The sequence below is a fragment of the Macrosteles quadrilineatus genome, unplaced genomic scaffold (assembly GCF_028750875.1).
Source record: "Macrosteles quadrilineatus isolate MER2022 unplaced genomic scaffold, UCM_ALF_1.0 Scaffold_31__1_contigs__length_1484076, whole genome shotgun sequence".
Lineage (NCBI taxonomy): Eukaryota > Metazoa > Arthropoda > Insecta > Hemiptera > Cicadellidae > Macrosteles > Macrosteles quadrilineatus.
The window spans coordinates 713,949-733,206 of NW_026542624.1; the positions used below are offsets into that span (position 1 = coordinate 713,949).

Here is a 19,258-nt window from a genome sequence, read left to right on the forward strand (position 1 = left end):
CACTCTATAATGCATAAAAAATATCATTTCATTGAAATAATATTAGTTAACTGAATGATAAATTGTCATATCTTTGACAAGCTGTAACTTCTGAATGAAAAAACCCTTTTTAACCAGGTTAACGCACACCCCCCTTCCGAAAAATGACTGCAAGGTTTCATTCAATTGTGCCAAATACTTTAGTAGGTATCAGACGTTTTCCAAATTATAAACTTAAATTTAATGGCATAATATTAAAAGCCTTGAGGAACTGTAACTTTGATTAGATGGACCATTTACAAAGCGGTTTGTGCTGTTAAAGTTAATGTTATTATCAATGTGTATACATTAATTGACATGCATCAAGTATTGACACGTTTCTGCTTTCAAACATCAGACTAGTAAGTAAAACGAAAAGGTGGGCCTATTGAGGGCAGCGGTGCCAATCTGTCGTATACTGTTACGACTGATTGGCACCTCTGCGGTCGCCGTCAGCTTGTCACCACGACAGATTGGCACCACTCATTTCTCGAGGTTCCAATCTGTCGTGTACTGTTACGACTGATTGGCACCTCTGCGGCAGCCGTCAGCTTGGCACCACGACAGATTGGGACCACCCCTTTCTCCAGGTTCCAATCTGTCGTGTACTGTTACGACTGATTGGCACCTCTAGGAGCGGTGCCAATCTGTCGCGGTGCCAATCTGACGCGGTGCCAATTAGACGCGTACCCATTTAGAGCTATTGAATAAATAAATCTTACTAAAATTGAAAACAGCAACTTTTTAAAGTTAAATATAGGCTTACTATATAATTATTCTGTCAATGTATTTATCTTTTTTTCCATCCTATTAACAGTATTTTAGACATGCTGTGAATTCCATAACAATCGGCAACTTCCAATTATAATAAAGAAGTTTTATAACTATTTATGTTTTGTTCGACGATTAATAGGTCTACTTCTTGTTTTAACTATTTACCACAATAGTGTTATATGTCGTTTTATCTAATTTTTTCACTGTCATTTTTCAAATTTTTTCTCCTGTAAATCGTCTAAATAAGAATACAAATTAGGTAGAACGACAAACAAATGTTTGAATCTGGTAATGTGTATTAGCTAACAAAAAGAAGAGGAGGAATATTAGGTTGTGAGAGAATTATAATGTGTTTTTGCTACGTTGAGAAGAAACACTTGTGTTAAATAAGAAGTAATGGACCATTAAACCACTTGAGTAGAAGAGTACACGAATGTAAAACCTTTCTAACTGTTTAAAAGACGAAAGTATAGACAACCTTTCTAGATCAAAGTTGCCAATCGTTATACATATATTACTTTAGGTTAAATATTTTCATATAGGGTGTCCCTTAACTCTCTGGACATATGTATATAGTGTTATTGCTTAGGTCGAGACAAACACATTTCACCAGAGGAACATGAGTCTGTGGGTGCCTAGTTTTCCGTCTGGCTGTATTTATGTGTTTTTTACATAACATTAATGACTCCTAAACGGTTTGAGATACAGCGTTGAACTTTTGCATAACTGTTTATCGTGTTAAGACCTATCTTTATTTTTATTATACAAAAATATCGTGTACAGTTTTAAAATGGCAGCCATTTAAAATATTTGATGCCAAATTTCACGAAAACCGTAAACTTTATGAAAACATTGCAAGAGACAAAAAGGTTTAGTAAATTTTATGCAGTTTTCAATGATACCTTATTTGTTAAGAATGAATAAATAATAACAGAGAAATGTCTACTTTTCAAAATGCATGACCACTTTTCTCCATTTAAACAATGTTATAAACCCTTTTAACGTTGTTTAGCATTGTTTGAAGGGAGAAAAGTGGTAATTTTTCTTTCTATTACTTTTTTTCAGGGATAGGTACTGCTAACAGTTGTATTGTTACCATAAGTACTGTTATAGGTATTAGTAGACAAATATAACCTTTTTTACAGTACCAAATGTATTGAAACAGCTTAGTTATTGCATTTAATTAAACGGAAATTAAATAAATGAAAAGTCCTATAACGCTTAAAACATATATTTACCTTTATACTGTTCCTCACTAGACGGTAAATATACATAAAAGATGGTAAGTGGTGATCGATTTCGATTGGATACTCCAAAATCGATCACCACTTACCATCTTTTATGCATATTTACCGTCTGCTAAGTAACAGTATACGCGTATATGTTTTAATTGTTATAAGACGTTAATTTTATTTACTTTCCGTAAATTTATTAACACGTACAATTCTGATCGAAAAGTTATTTAAATAAAACATATTTAATTAAAGTATTTCTTAAATTATTATTACCATCTGTGAATGACTACGAATAAAAGGTTTTGCACACATATTATTTTTTACCTTTTCTTAAAGGTGGTATAAGATTTTTACAAACAGTTTGAGCCATTACTTCTATGTCGTAATTTTACTAGAGCTAAGTATCTGACATTTTTAAAACCTTTCAATAAACATTCCTGAAGCTGTTGGTTAGCCAATCGTTTAGTTCAATTTTCAAGCTATGCGTGAGTTTTCAGTGGAAGTAGGTAAGTCAACAATAAAATTGGTCGTCATCAGCTGATAAGTGAACGTTCGAAGGATTCAAATTTTACTTCTTTTCCAAACACGCATGAAAAATTCAACAAAATTACAAAATAAATGTGAACCCTCGAACCCTATTGGTCCAATACTTTACCACCCCAGTGCTGTAAAGTAAGTAACCAATGCGGTAAAGTGAATCTTTTCAATTCTATTGGATTGATAAGGCTAGTTTAAAAAGCGGTTGTAGGTAAGTGCCTCTACGGTACAGTGTACCTCTTGTAACAAATATAATGTTTAGGGGTAGCGGATTTTTATCCCCCTGGAATTTTATCCCCTGGGCAAACGTGACGTCACAAACCAGGGGGAAAAATTCCGGCCGCGAACTTTTGAGTTTCCCGACATCAGCTCGATGGATTAAACGTGGAATTAACATATCTTTTCACGGTTGTGAATTTAATCAGAACACATCAAATTATAAAAACCTAGAGTGTACGGCCCGGATTTTTACCCCCGGAATTTTACCCCCTGGCCAGATATATAAATTAGTGAGAATGATTAATTATCTTCATTCTGTTTTAATTTAATAGTAAACATTTTATTATTAAGTAGCCTATCTTAATTTAATTGTAACATCAACTAATCGAACAGTTTTTTTGATTTTAATTTTGAGATTCGAGTATCAGGATTTGACCTTTGAAGCCAACTGTTGTTTAATATGACGTATAAACAAACATTAGAATGGTAATTGATTCGAAGATTTCTTTAACGATTTATTATACAAACGTGGTAAAACAATGTTTTCGTTTGTATTGTAACAATTAACAAAATGTACCTTATTGTTTCTTTACGAACTAATATTCACCCAATTATCATTTAAATGAGCTACTCAGTTTATTTTACATACTTACTAACCAACAGTTGGCCCTAAACGCAAATCCCGAAAATCGAAATTAAACAACGATTTCTGTTTACTTAGTTGAGATTACAAAATTAATAAATAAAGATAGGCGACTAAACAATGAAATGTTTACAATAAATTAAAAACAGAAATTAGAAAATCAATCATTCAATTTCTAAAATCGGCCAGGGGGTAAAATTCCGGGGAATAACAATCCGGGGGTAAAATTCCGGGGGGTAAAATTCCGGGGGTAAAAATCCGGCCCGTACATCTTCAGTTGTCTAAACGCTAGTTATATGGTCAGGGGGTAAAATTCCGGTTTTTATCGCTAATCTAATTAATCACGCTCTGGCTACTTTCATTAGACTTCCAAATCCGCGGGGGTAAAATTCCGGCCGCGAACAAACTTTTGGCCACTCATATCCAGGTTGCTACGTCATAGTGACGTCAGCTTTGCCCAGGGGGTAAAATTCCAGGGAATAAAATTCCGGCGACCCAATGTTTATTGCAATAATACGAAGCAACATGTGTAATATTGTGATGTACAATTCTGTATGCATCTCAAGTATATTGACGATATGATGAATACAAACAGCAAGCGAGATTGAATGGAGTTCCTCGTCCTATTTGCAGTTACGTGTTTGCAAAGGTTTGTGTGACTTATAAGGTATTTTCTATACCTTTATATTTATTTCTACAAATGTAATCTTTGCTAATTTATTTGTAAAATAAATTACTTTATATTGTACTAGCAGAGTACCCGTCCTTCGTACGGGGTTGGTATACAATGCTTATTGTAGTTAAATACTCGTCCTTTGCATTTGCAATGAGAGAGGACAAATTTTGAGAAAATTTGGTTTAATATAATCTACGGTATACTATAGTATCTAGATCATCTACCATAGCCATAATGTTCTACCACTTCGCCTAAACAATAGAAAGAAGTAAAGTTCTGACACTCAGGTTTTTGTTGCTGCTTGGTTCAAATTAGCTGTTGTCATAAATTTTTAAAGAAGTAATGGTGCTGCACCCTGTTGGTAAATTCTATAGCCGCTGGGGCGGAACCCTAGAGAATTTTTGAGGTAAGAATATGTCTATACGTTAATCAGGAATGTGAGCTATCATCATACCAAATTTCAACACAATCCGACCAGTACTTAATGCGTGATTGAACTTCAAACAAACAAACAAACACACAAACTTTCACATTTATAATATTAGTATGATTATTGACATTCTATGAATTGGTTGTTGTTTACTTGTTACTTAGTAACGCCTGAACCAATAATATGGATTTGTTTGTTTGTCAAAGAGACAATATGATAGTCTCGTAATGGACAGAAACTTTTTGCGTTTCCATACCTACATTTTGAGCTCCATTATAACATTGTTTTGTTTACTAACTACATTATTTTTTTATATTTAAATTACAATTTTTTTGTTAAAATATTTTTGAAGTTAACGTTGTCGTACAATTGAATTTCAACAATTAAATAGCACATGCTACAAGTGTATGGTTGTATAGTTTTTTGTTCTCGATAAAATTGGTTTTAGAAACTAATTGTAATACATTTTTCGTTTATACAATAGCATTAAAGAAATATTTCCTCTCCTGTTGTCGTACCTCGTCGTTGCAAAGTATAGTTAAATATGCGTTTGATAATATGATATAGTTACGCTTAAACTCCGTTTTTGTTTTTCTTTTTTTAGAATTCAAAAGAAAGCTGTTGTAAAATGTGGACTTAAAAATAAGTCATTCCATCGGTTTAATTTTGAAAAACCCATCGTGAATTCGGCAGAAATCAGTAATTTATATCAGTGAAAACTGTAGGTGGCACACATCAACTAAGACAAATTTTATCAAAAACCTGGCGACAACTTTAACTTGGAGATGGAATGTCTTAGTCAAAGATTGTATAAAATGTGATCGATATGTCTTTATTGGTATTTCAGGCAAATCAAGGTGTAAATGTACTACTTTTTCTTCTTCTTCTTGTTTAATTTACATTTTATTAAAGACAGATATTAAATCCACTATATTGTGACGCAGAGCCCTCATAATTTTCCCGCGTTTGGGACATTTTCCCACCAGCGGGCCATCCTGGACATGCAATACAAGTGTGTGTTGTAGTTGTACCTACGGAGACAGTCGCTGTGAGGAGCTGGGAAGTGACGGTCGCCGGGTGTCGTGACAACGGATAAGGGGTGCGTTGGGTCTCTTTAGGGTGTTAGGCTTAGCCTGATTGGGGTCGAGGTAGTTAGGGTTGTTAGTTAAAGTGTTTTCCAGTCTTTAGTTGTTTTAGAAGTAAGTCTAATACAATCATGGATTATACATACTTATGTTTAATCTATGATACTATTTCGTTTTGAGAGAGTAGGCTGTTATATCGCGCTTTCCTCGCAGCCAAGCACCCCCACACCCATCCACGATCAAGTAGAGTCTAATATCAAGTATCTTACCTAATAATATAACAAATCAATATCTAATAATATAACATTCTTTTCCTAAAGTGGCCTGCAATGAGATGTCTCTAAGATGTTTCAGATGTAGATCTATAGTGGTTATATCTAGTCTAGTCCGCACAGACTTAATCGTAAAGATTACATAATAGAATATGTAATTTTACTATAGCAAAAATATGTGGGGGATATTTTTGGGGTTCTAAAATATAAAGGTATACAATGTTGTTATTTTTAGTTAGAAAAGTGCGTAAGGCATAAAATTCAGTTCACCATATATAGTATTTAACACATAATCTATTATCTTTAGAATTATTAAAAATACCCCCACCACAGCAAACCCGCCGACTATACGAATTTATATTTGTTTGAATTGGTTTTCAATTAAATGTATTTAGTTAACACATAGGTGTATTTAATTAGGTTTTATGAGTACCTAGGCTTGCTGCTAAAGGGAGGTAAAAAGTGTGTTTTTAGTAAAATATTAATAATTTAGTATAAAATAAATAGACTTACCGTACCAAGTTTGAACAAAATATATCCATAAACAAACAAACTACAACAACATTTTACAATATCCTCCATAAGAATAACATGAGAATTTAAAAATAACGATTTTTTTAAATTTTCTCTGTAACCAATAATTGTACAAAAACACTTAGATATAAAAAATTATTTGTTTTTTAAAGCTCTTTAAAAAGGTCTGAGGAAAAATTGGGAAATTGTGTGTTTAGAGGGTCAAAAATTAGAAAACACAATTTCTACTCCATAGAACCCCCCGTGAAACACCGTTCCCATGGTCCGATCATGCTGGTTCGCAAACGCATTCGAGTTTATCCCACCTTACACCTTCAAACCAAATTTCATCAAAATCGGACAAAAATTACTCAAGTTATCGTGTTCACGGACATATATATACATATATAAAAATTTGAACGAAATTTTTGGCCTCTGGGGACATCAAAATGAAAAACTATTTAAAAAGCCTAGGTCTTACCATGCCACCTACGGTAATAGCTACTTCCCTATAGGGAAATTCGCTAAAAGTAGCTAACTGAAAGTAGACATTGCTAATCCTTCCAGTGAACTACAAAATATCGATGGGGGTATGAAATAAATCACTTTCTTTCGATTAACAATTTATTTTTTGTATAAAACTAGCAACATATATATACTTTTAGACCGTTGAGCCAATTATTGGTCTCATAAACAATCATCACTGTTCTGAATCGCTCATATATCTGTCTTTGATAATACTGCACATTTTTACGTTGATGACTTGCTATTGAAACGACAGCTTTTGACCACTAAGGATTGCTAAGCAAATTACCAGTCTTTCACTGTACACGCACATTAATCAATTAAACAACAATTTGGTGGTCCAGTCTTGAGTCCCGTCATGCAACGCGATAAAGAGAGATATAGTCGAGGGCTCGGCGGCTACAACAGTCCTTTCCGCGTTGGCACAAAAACTTCGCAGCACTTTGGTTGAGTCACTAATTCATGTCCACCATAACAATAATAAGTCAATTATAATAATTGTATACAACTGTAGAGGCTTAGACAAATAGTCAAACTTAAATAAATGCATCACTGACGTCTCAAAATGATATATATTTATATACAGTATAAATAAGTTTTCTCCATAATAAAAAAACAAATTGCTTTATTTTTTCGTAAATGATTAGGTTAAAAAAATTATATTTTAGTCTGAAAATGTCTTGCTGCTCATTTAAAAGAGACAATACGGTGATAATGGATAAAGAAGAATCACATTTTTTGTACTTAATTCTGAAATAACTAAAAATTGTAGAAAACCTTTCCTTGTACAGTAAAAAATCTTTTTTTTTTTATTCTTACTGTCTGAAAATTATCAAGAAGTAATTACATCCTATTTTGGGATGGAAAAATTGTGTTATAATCAACATTGTATTTGATGTTATTATTATCATTAGAAAAAGCCTATATCCCTGCACTAAACGGAAAGAATCACACAGAACTTGTTTTACTAAAAGACATGATAACAATTATATTTGTAAATAATAATAAGAAAACGTGTATTATGGAAACTACAACCATTTTTTTCGAGATTTCTTTTGTTTACGTTCAACTAAACTTTCATGGCTCTTGATTAAAGTGTCCAGTGATTAAGTAAATTATATCAAGCACCCTTCACTCGGTCAATCATCTGGTTACCCACTAGTCGTCCGACAGCTCTAGAGTGACCGTGACGGCAAAGGCAGGAGTCGACGTTGGTCAGACGTAGGTGCTCTGAACCTCTGTGTTATGCGGCGCACACTTGGCCAATATCCTAGGCTTGAACATCGTACTGAACGTGTCTCTGAACTGACGACTCATGGAGCAGTACAGGATAAAGTTGATGGCACCGTTGATCAGGGCTAGGATGTCCATCAGCTCGCCCAGCTGGTGGTAGCAGTTCTTGAAGAAGCATCGTCCTAGGATCCCACTCAGCAGGCCTAGCACACCCTGTGGGATCTCGGTGATTAGGAACAGCAGTAACACTGCAACTGAAAGAACATACTGAGCTTTGTTATATGCTTTTTATGATAGAAAGGGGTTTAATCGGCGTCGCAATTTGGTGTAGAAGGTCTTCAAAAATTCTCGTCTTAGGGCATAGCACACTCATAATACGTATACTTAGTTCAGCCCAGCATATCTAGTGATATCTCTATGACAAACAACAGTAACACTGCCACTATAAAGAAGAATGCGGGAACTTTCATAGAAGTAAGGAAACATCGTCCTAGGATCCCTCTCAGTAAGCCTAGCAAAGCCTGTTACTGTGGTTAGGGCAGCAGTAGTACTGCAACTGGATCAAATGTAAAAACATTTTCATTATGGCTCCTATGATTCTTGGAATAGCATTGTATTTAGACACTAATAAGTAGGCTTTTTATACAATAGTATATTTCGTACCTAGGGCCGAAAATGAGGTTTTGCCGGCTCGAGATAGTTTTTAAGTTCGAGACGAAGTCGAGAACTTAAATCGATCGAGAGCTGCAAAACCATTTCGGTCCGTGGTGCGAACGCTATTTTTCACCACACTATCCCGTATTACCACTATTCGCCACTATAATAATGCACACTGATAGTCAACACAACTACAACTTTAAGGTTATGTGAAGAAATAATTTGAGGAATCAGCAAAAATAAAAATAAATAGTTGCTAGGCAACGGTGACAATAACACAATTATATTGCAATGCTATGGATTTTGATTGTGTATTTAAAATGCATTCATGTTTTAAGTAAGTAAGCGGACAGCTGATTTTGCGGCCCCGGCCTGTAAAAACCTGCTCGGTCCCCAAATTACGATGACAGCTGGCATGGCCAGCAAAACGTAACTTTCAGCCACCAATTAACGTATGTAATACAGCCAAAAACATCATAGTGTGGTGAAAAGTATATTTCATTATATTATTGATTTGGCAGCTTTTAGACAAAAGCTCTTTAAGAAGTTAAGAAGTTTAAGAGTTTCTTTAAGAAGAACTTTAGGTAAGACTGTCTTCAATTACATTATATGTAATGAGTAAAAGGAAAAACACAATACACTGGAATAAACTAGAATAAACTATGGGCAGGAATATGATAGCTTAATAGTTATTAGTCTTTAATTAGCCACACTACCTCGGTTCTCCACACATATCCTACTATGGAATATCCACTCAAGCTCAAATTGCTCTTTGTTCTTGACGAGGAACTCACCCAACATTTTGGTCGTCCGATCCATCCGTTTCTCCGGCTTGTAGACGCGCGGTGCCGCTACCGCGGGAAACACGTCACAGCGCAGCCGCTGTTTGCGCGCGTTCACCTGCCACAGTACGGAGACCAGCCAATAGGACACCAGCGTGAGGACTGCGCATGGCAACAGCTTCACAACGACTGCGTACAACCAGAAGTTGGCCGTGTACAGCAGTTCGTTGTCCTGTAATCATTTAATGTCTTTAATAAGAGTGTTAGTTTTCCATGAATATTATTAATTGATGGTATTTTTACTTGCCATTATTTACTTTCAGTTATTTACTTTTTTAAGCTCTATAAAATGGTTAGAGGAAAGATTAGGAAATTTTGTGTTTTAAGGGCAAAAAATTTAAAAAACCAAATTTTTACCCCATAAAACCTCCCATAAAGCCCCGTTTCCATAGCCCGATCATGCTGGTTCGCGAACTCATTCAAGTTTATCTCGTCTTATATCTTCGAGCCAAATTTCATCAAAATCCGACAAAAACTCAAATTATCACGTTAATGGACGTAGGCCTATATATACGTATATGTATACATATATATTATATATACAAATATAAAAACTTTAACTAATTGTGTTTTTGGCCTCTAGGGACATCAAAATTATAAAGTATATCGATCCCATGTCCAGGTCTTACCGTGCCACCTACAGTAATATCTACTTTACTAGGGAAATTCGCTAAAAGAAAGAGGAAGTGAAATACAGTCAGTGTAAGTGTGGCATAAAAAGGTTATAAGGTGGGGCTTCAATACTTACGAAAAGGCTATGTAATTTGGCATTGGTAAGTTTCTTTCAGTTTGATAACAAGCATAACCTAAAACCCCCTATCAATCATTACTCTGTACCTAATTTTCATAATTTTTACTGTGCAGTTAGACTATGTCTCTAGGCGTATCAGTTACAAGCTATACTTGAAGAAAGTGTCTCCTTCTCGCCATGGTTAATATGCTTGATACAATCACAATTAGAACTGTGCTACCTACTGTTCAAACAGAAGACGGTCTACAGCTTCACTCTTTCCCAACCTTTCTGTCTCCAACATAAATACCTTGTTGTTGTTGGAACATAACTTGTGATGGAGTGAACCTTTCATAATTGTAATCATTTTTTCTTTGCAACCTACCTGTTTGGCAAGATCACTGAGGTCTAGATGGTAGAGAGTCACCACTCTCTGGTGTTCCATCACCCTGGTCTCTCTCACGCTGAACACCAGGTAGGACGGTATACAGATCACCACGGGTAGAGCGAACGCCATGGTGATGGCAGTCGTACAACGCTGGTCCGAGCACAGAGCGTGAGTCTTGTGTGGGAATCTGTCACTCAAAAATACCATTACCGTTATTTTCTATGTGTCATGTATATTTAAAAAATGAGTACACAACGTGTTATCTTGAAGACGTATCTTTTCATGGATACGCTGAAGGCAAATCTAAGTTAGGTCTATGTCCAATTATGCATAAACGTTGGTTTTCCTTGTAGTGCGATGGCTCAATCTGCTATATTAGTGAATGGGAGGTATCATTATATCCTAAGTATGGTGTTTTATAACGAAGTTACATTTTATAAACATAGGCCAATGTCTCTTTTAGGTGATGTTAAAAAGTTTGTCTTGAGTATTAAAGTATATCATCCTAGTCTTTAATAGTTTCACAATCTGGCTTGGTTTATTTGTACTACTGTATTCCTAATTGTAAATTGTCTAGAGCACAAACTTTGAATAATTTCTACTTCTAAATTGTAAATGCACTAAGTTAATAATACTCAACTCTATGTTCTTTAAGACATTGCTCAAACTGCTAACAAAACGTAAGTCGATCCTTATAATAGGCAATAAAAACTTTAAGAAAATGACATTGGGCAATGAACGAAAGTTTGAACCAAGTCATGTAATACATTCGTATAAAGATTACGTTGTAAATATATCTCTAAACCGTAACGATATCAGAAGCATACTTCTCTAACAATTTACGAAACTTTGCGTAAGATACTTTTACAAACTTCACCATCCAACTCATTTACTTTAAATAACGACATAACAGTTGCGTCTTCTTTCATCAAGTAATGAGTTTATTTGTTTGTGCCACATTTGTTAGTCGTAACAATTTATGACCAAACAATATAGCAACAGGATGGCTTTGACCTTGACCAGAATTTACCAGAGATATCTAAATCATTAACTAACATTATTTGAGAAAATAATACAGTTATAAAATAAATAAAATGAAATACTCACTGGATAGCGAGATATCTCCACAGTGCCAATGTGAGAGTTAAAGAGATGGATATGGTGTGCATCAACTGAGAGAAGTGCATGTGGACGAGTATATAGACAGCTTCTGAGTGTGAGAAGTGCTTGACACCCGGAGGAAGTAGAACGTACATGTACGTAGAGAAGGGTATGTACTCCAACATGACTAGCATGTCAGCGACAGCGATGCCGGTGAGGATCCGGTTGATGGGGGAGTTGATGAGTTCTTTGCGAGTGAGCACCAAGATGTTGAGGATGTTAGCGATGGTCCCGAACACACAAACTACCAGACTGAAGTACCCGTGGATCTGCCTATAGCTGGATACTACCTAGGAACACGGAAATACAAGATTATTATAAGGTGTTAATTGTTTTTTATGAATTCTGGGTGTGTGTAGATGAAGTTGATACTAACTTAAAACATGGAAATCCAATACTACGATAGGATAGTGTTAATACAGTACTGTTAATACTGTTCAATGAAATGGCGACCATACAAAGTAGGTATGTTATGCCAAGTATGAATGGAGATGGGTGTAGGATGAGTGGCGCGATCTTATAGTCTTGTTAGTGACTAAGGTCGACTTATTCCTCAGACACAGCTGTTAATTAATAGCCCATACAGCTAATGGCAACTAAGGGACCTACAGTTTATAGTGGAATCCGAACCACGTTTTTGCCTTGGTATATACGAATTGGTTTAATATTCAGGATAGTACTACGGATGGTCGTAGTACTCACTCGTGCGGACGTTAATCCACACCAGGGAGTATCGCATCCAAAGTGCATGCCTATAAATATCCACAGTTCGTAACCTCCTAGTAGCTGGTTTACAGGACGACGCCACCCGTCCCAGTTGATTGTTTTGAATTCTGTGTGTGGCCACCACAATGTTGAGGATGTTGATGATACCTGTCACACATTGTACTAGACTTATGTTTGCGGATGTCTGTAGCTGAAGATTGTCTTGTAGCAAAAACATAATGTCTGACTACATGAGTACAAAGCACTATTATGCTTTAACTAAAACTTTACTTTAGTGTTTTGTAGAAATACATAATTCTTTAATGAAAAGCAATAAGGACCGCAGGCTTTTGATCCTCTTTCCTTTATATTCATTGTAATATTCTCCTTTAACTCACCATTCATTTTATATATCCTAATGAAAATCGGCCCTTCACTTTAAAAAAGATACTGAAAACATTGAGATACACATCATGCAAATATAATATTGGTCATACATTTTTACAATATTTTTGTACTGAAATAAACTCCTAATTACTGTACTTTAATCACATAGATAAAAACCGTTCGTTTTACAGTATTTCTTACTTAGTTTTATTTTTTCAAATTTTTATGTTTGTATTTCACCTTATACCTTTATTCCATCCAATATATTGTCAGTAAACAATTTCAATTACAAAGTTTGTTTTTGTCAAGGAGATGTCAAATGCCACTGGGTGTTTACAATGTGGTATTTCCTGATGTAACTTTATCGATATTGATGGCGCCTGAGGGTCCAATAAAGGCGTTTTCTGCTCGAGCAGGTCACACGCATCAATTGTCAATACCTCCGCAATATCACTCCAAAATAGCCAAGTATACCAAAAGTATTGTATACGTGACTTACACCCATCAAGAGCTCTACGAAAAATACACTATTATTAGTAACTGCGTAGAACTATGAACTTTTGGTTATTGTACAGCTTTAAGTCATATAAAATACTTTTTTAGCAAATTACATTTATATATGTAAATAAATCAATATTTTACAGCAATTCAACATTTCAATATTTGAAAAAAACCCTCTTGAAAATACGTTGCCTAAGTTAGGACCATGAAGTCCTAAGTTCGCCTCATTAAAAACAACATTTTCATTTCAGTTTAACTGCTAATCAAATTAGTTTGGTTAAAACCCCGTTATGCCAAAGTTTTGCGAAATGCTTTTACTTTTCTATTAGCAAATTTCTCATACAGGGAGCTATTACCGTGGATCTCATTGTAAGACCTAGATCCGGGACCAATTAACTTTTTCGTTTTGATGTCTCCATAGGTTTTTTTTTTTTTTTTTTTTTTTTTTTTTTTTAAGGGAGAGGAGGTAAAAATGCTTTTACGCACACAGGTAGCCAGCCTGTAGTGTGAGACTCCTGAATCTATCGCAGACTACTCACTAAAAAACCCCCTCTACTCTGTTGGACACAGACCTGGAATTGTTTGTCACATTACTTCAAGTCAGGCCAACATGTTACCTAAGCCCTCAGGGCTCTCACCGTTTATGGCATTTGGATACTTTAAGACCTACACCGCATCCCGGTCAAGGTCGAGCTTCTTGGCGCGGAGAATACCCTGGATGTAATGTGACACACAGGTCCAATTGTCCTCACCCTCCGTCATCATCGGTATGACCGTGTCCACCGACAGCAGTCCTACTAACTGTTGAGCCTCCAGGCGGGGCCTTTCCCAACGCTGGCAGTGGAAAAATGTATGTTCCACGTCATCGGGAATGCCTGGGCAGTATATGCAATCGGGTGACACGGCTTTGCCCATCCTGAACAGGTACGACCGGAAAAAGCCGTGACCCGTCAGAAATTGGGTGAGGTAGAAGTCCACCTCTCCGCACCGCCGATTAACCCAAGGTTGGACTTGCTTTATCAGTCGCCTGGTCCAGCGTCCCCGAGTCTCCTGTTCCCAGCTCTCTTGCCACAGCTGGTAGGTGCGGGTGCGTTCCTCTGTTCGTGCCTGGTCCTCCCCACGGCGCTGATAAATTGCTTTTCTCTCCGCCGCCAAAAGTTTGACGGGGATGACTCCAGCAACCACCAGGACGGCGGGTTCGGACACTGTTCGGTAGGCGGATGCAACTCTTAGTGCTGCCTGACGCTGCACTCGGGCAAGCCGCATCCTATATACCTCCTTATTTAGAGCGTCTGCCCACACCTCAGCACCGTACAAGAGTACGGACTGGACAGAAGACATTAACAGCCTTCTACGGCTGGACCGAGGCCCTCCGACATTGGCCATCAACCGGCTAAGAGAGGAGACCACCCTAGCGGCCTTGTCCGCCGTACGGAAAATCTGATCCCGCCAGCTAAGCTTGCTGTCCACCATAATCCCAAGGTACTTGGCAGAACGAACGGTCTGGACTTCAACGGCCCCTACCCTCAACGGCACGATGGTGTCAATCCGTTTTTTTGTTAATATCACGATCTCAGTTTTGCTCAAAGCAAGCGAGAGACCGTGGTCTGTCATCCATGCGTTTATAGTACGCATAACTCGGTTCAGCTTTAGCTGAGCCAGCTCAACGCTACGTGCAGCTATCAAAACTGCAACGTCGTCCGCGTACCCAACCAAAACAGTTTCCTCAGGCATTTCAGACCTCAGGAGGCTGTCATACGCGACATTCCAGAGGTCCGGGCCGAGTATGGAACCTTGGGCAGCACCGGAAGTGACACTCATCGTCCGTGGGCCCTCTGTAGTGTCATACAAGAGGAGGCGGAACCGGAGATAATCCTCTATGATACGCATGAGGTATGCCGGGACGTGAAAGGTGTTCTCCAGAGCATCCAGCATATCGCACCACCTCGCCGAATTAAATGCGTTTCGCACATCGAGAGTGACGAGCAGCACAACCCTTCGAGAGTAGTGGTTAAAATCCTCAGCTCTCATCACGGCTTGCTTCACCTCTTCAACAGCGTCAACCGTAGATCGCCCCATCCTAAATCCATACTGCCGAGGGGACAGGTCCCCCGCAGCGACTACGGCTGAATTTAGTCGGGAACGTATCAACTTCTCGAGGACTTTTCCAGCCGTATCCAACATACACAGAGGTCTGTAAGAGGATGGCAGGTCTGGATCTCCCTTCCCCTTCCCAACAAGCACAAGCCTAGCTGTTTTCCAGCACGAAGGGAAAACTCCTTCGACTAGGCAGGCATTGTACATGCGTAAAAGGATCAAGGGGTTAATAGTCAAAACCTTTTTGAGAACTTCGCCGGGTACCCCATCGGGTCCAGGAGCCTTATTGTTCTTCAGGGATAGGACGGCCGCCTCCACCTCTCCAAGACTGAAAAGTGGTACGTCATCCACCCTTCCGAAATCCCGCAGTGGGCGCAACGTGTGAGCCGGGAAAAGGGACTCGACTATCCTCTCCATAGTGGCCCCATCCATGACGGAAGGTGGAGAGCGGGTGCCAAGTTTCTTGGTTACCAGTTTGTAACCCAAGCCCCACGGATTGGAATCGATATCGTCCCTTAATGTCTCCTAGCAACTACGTTTACTCCGGTTGATGGCTCGACGAAGAGACCTCCTAGCCACTCTGTAAGCATCCGACTTACGACGTCTGTCTACAGGTTCTCTGGCCCTGGTAGCAAGTCTTCTGGCTCTCAATGCTGACCGACGCAATTCCGCAATCTCGGCAGTCCACCAGTACACAGGTCGCTTATTGCACCGGGATCTTCCGCGAGGCATAGACTCATCGCAAGCGGAGACGATTAGTCCCATCATGGATGTAACTAACACCTCTGCATGAGCCACACTAGTTGCGGGGGGAACCACCGGTGTTCCTCGTAAGATGGCTTCATTGAATTTTGCCACGTCCAATTTTTTAATATTCCATCGAACGGGCACTTGACGAAACGCGGCTACTTGTCTCTGATGACCATCCAGGACATCAAAAATAATGTACTGGTGGTCACTGCCCGTGTAATCCTCCAGAACTCTCCAGGCTCTGATCCTTGGCAAAAGGGACTCAGATGCAAGGGTTATGTCTGGGATCGTTCCCCGCATCCCGGGGCGCCGGAAAGTTGGCGTGTTTCCCTCGTTGACGACAACGAGTCCGGCTCTGGCAGCAAAGTCCAGAATGTACTTGCCCCGGGAATTGGTGAGGGTCATTCCCCACTCGACAGCCCTAGCATTAAAATCCCCACCCACGACGACGTGTCCTGTGGTATTGCGCACGCTCTCTTCCAGGCGGTCTATCTTCTCACGAAATTCACGGATGGCCTCGTTGGGAGTGAGGTAGACACTAAAGTAAGTGACATCCCGGCACCGAACCCAAACGAAACCTCGGCCCTTCGCGTGACCCCGTACTTGTACTTTCGCTGCATTACGCGCCCAGAATGCAGCAGTACCAAGACTATCAGGGAACCAAAAAGATGGGTCCCTATCACGGTACTGGTACTGTTCGCTGACTAAGAGCGCGTCGACATCGTGTTCTAGGGCAAGCTGACATAGAAGTGCGTCAGCCGACCTGGATCGCTCAAGATTGCACTGAAGGATTCTTATCTTCGTGAAAGGACTTTCGCTTGCTGTAGTGCAGATTTGAATACACTACACTGTCCAGACCCAGCTATATGCTTCAAGTGTTTGTCAGCGAGCCCATTTTCTTTGCAAAGGAAACAGGACTCGACTTGGCAGTCCTTACGGACGTGACCGACCTCCCCGCACCGAAGGCAGTTCTTGCTTCGGTCGGGTCCCTTGCAGTTTCGGGAGGAATGGCCGAAACAGAGGCATTTAAAACACCTCTTCACTTCCACTCTCCGTCTGAGCCTGCAGTTGACCCAGCCGACTCTCAGATGCTGGAGTCCCAGCACTTTCGTGGCATGTGCGTCTGCCATTTCGGCGACCGCCATCCGCTGCTGACTCCTGTTCGGTTTTGTGAGCCACACCTTAAATAAAGCCGTTTGCCCGCCAAGCTCGGGGACAGCTTTCTTCAGGGCCTCAACAACATCAACCTCCGTCGACACACAATCAATGTCTCGAACCTCGACTGATGTCTTTGGTTCAAGAGCACGGACGGTGCCCTGGCCTTCAACAGCTGCCTTCAGTTCGGCAGTAAAGGCTGCTTTGTCTTTCGACTTACCCAGTTCAAGGAGAACGTCCCCGTCCCGGGTTCGTCTAATCGACCGTACAACCGTATCGGTCTGCTCTGGCTTAGCCTTGGCCTTAATTGCACCCAAGACCTCGGCGAAAGATCTCCCCCCTGAGGGCTTGACCAGGATTGCCTCCGTCCTGGGCTTTTTTGGCCGGGACTTTTTCGGAGCAGAGACCGAGCCGGGCCCAGTTTGGGCCACGCCGGTCGGCTGTGCCTTCACTGCCACATTCTTTATAGAGGCGACCTCCGCCCGCCTCAACTGCCTCTTCTCCTTTCGGGAACGACGTTTTTCCCACGCAGCCCCAGGTGTCTCTACGACTGACCCCTTTCGGGAACTTCCCTGAAGGGGGGTCGTAGGTAGCTGTGGTTGTTGGCTCTTTGCAGGAGCTGCAGCTATGTCCGAAAAGGATCTGGGCACAGCAGACAATAGATCAGTCTGAGTTGCCTTGGCCTTTACCGTGGTCCTTTTGGTTTGGACGCCTTCTTCTCTTTTTTGAGGACTGTCCGATGTGGAAGGCCTTTTACGTTTCTTAGAAGGCAGTGTTCTTTCGTCAGACAGAGACACAACCTTCTCGGCAATCTTCTCCATGGCTGCCTTACTCACCACCCGGCAGGCAAAAACGAAGCCAAGGTCATCCTCCAGTTTGGCCATGCCGTTTTTGACCACTTGATTTACGGCTTTCTGGGTCCGGAAGGTGTCCAGCATAGCCTTGATCGTAGCTTCCATGTCTTGGAGCCGGGTTTCAATGTCACTCTCTGCGTCAAGATATTCCTGACGCAGAAGCACCATCTCAGAGCCTTCCGACCTCAGCGGTGCTTTGAATGGCTCCTCCGGCATCCCTACAGCAGAACTGGCAGAGTGGGGGAGAGTTGCTGGCAACACCAGCTCGACACCTACATCTCCGACGCTTTCCGCACCGTTCCCAGCTCCACTTTCCGAAGGAGCTCCTAAATGGGGGAACTCCTTGGTGCATTTGAAGGTGGCAGGTGGGGGAGATGTTCTCACGTTTTTCGGTGGTGGCGACCGCTGCACCTTGGAGCTACGGACAAAAGCGTTCCGCTCCACTTCCAACGTCTTTTCTGGCTCATTTGAGCTCTTAATCAAAAATGTGTTATGAGGGGTTTTATTTAAATCCATCGTGTTTATTCCAGCGCATCGTGCGGCAAGGAGCGGCCCGGAATCAGTCAGGAACGGGTATACCCTCGGGGACAAAGACCCCTACCCCAGTTCCCCGGGGCCTGACCTCCGTTTGCCCAGCACCGGATACCTGACGTGCCGGGGGTCGCCCGTCACAATGCAGAGCCCGACCTCTACATCCATGCCGCACTCCCTGACCAAGGACCGAAGTGGCTGGCTTCTCACGACCCACTAAGAATACCCATCGGCAGTGCAGAGCACACATCAACCCCTGCAACACAACAGGGGCACTCCCAGGGACTCCCAGTGAGTTCGTCGGTCACCCTTTTAGTCGCCTCTTACGACAAGCCCGAGA

General features: G+C 40.2%; 1 protein-coding gene across 1 annotated transcript; it reads right to left on the reverse strand.

The window, feature by feature from the left end:
• Positions 1 to 8,072: 8,072 nt before the first annotated feature.
• On the reverse strand, positions 8,073 to 18,903 carry LOC129005699 (uncharacterized). Its single transcript, XM_054434662.1, has 5 exons — positions 17,887 to 18,903; positions 11,885 to 12,228; positions 10,775 to 10,964; positions 9,612 to 9,831; positions 8,073 to 8,414 (listed from the first exon to the last, which is right to left on the reverse strand). The coding sequence occupies exons 1-5, from the start codon at positions 18,901 to 18,903 to the stop codon at positions 8,143 to 8,145; spliced, it is 2,043 nt and encodes a 680-aa protein (XP_054290637.1). The 3' UTR covers positions 8,073 to 8,142.
• Between the last annotated feature and the right edge of the window lie 355 nt (positions 18,904 to 19,258).

Coding starts and splice junctions, on each gene's coding strand:
- LOC129005699 (XM_054434662.1), bottom strand. CDS start 18,903: ATGGATTTAAATAAAACCCCTCATAACACATTTTTGATTAAGAGCTCA. Junction 12,229..17,886: donor CCAGGACGGAGGCAATCCTG/GTCAAGCCCTCA, acceptor CCGTGTTCCTAG/GTAGTATCCAGCTATAGGCA. Junction 8,415..9,611: donor TCGGACGACCAAAATGTTGG/GTGAGTTCCTCG, acceptor ATGTTCTTTCAG/TTGCAGTGTTACTGCTGTTC.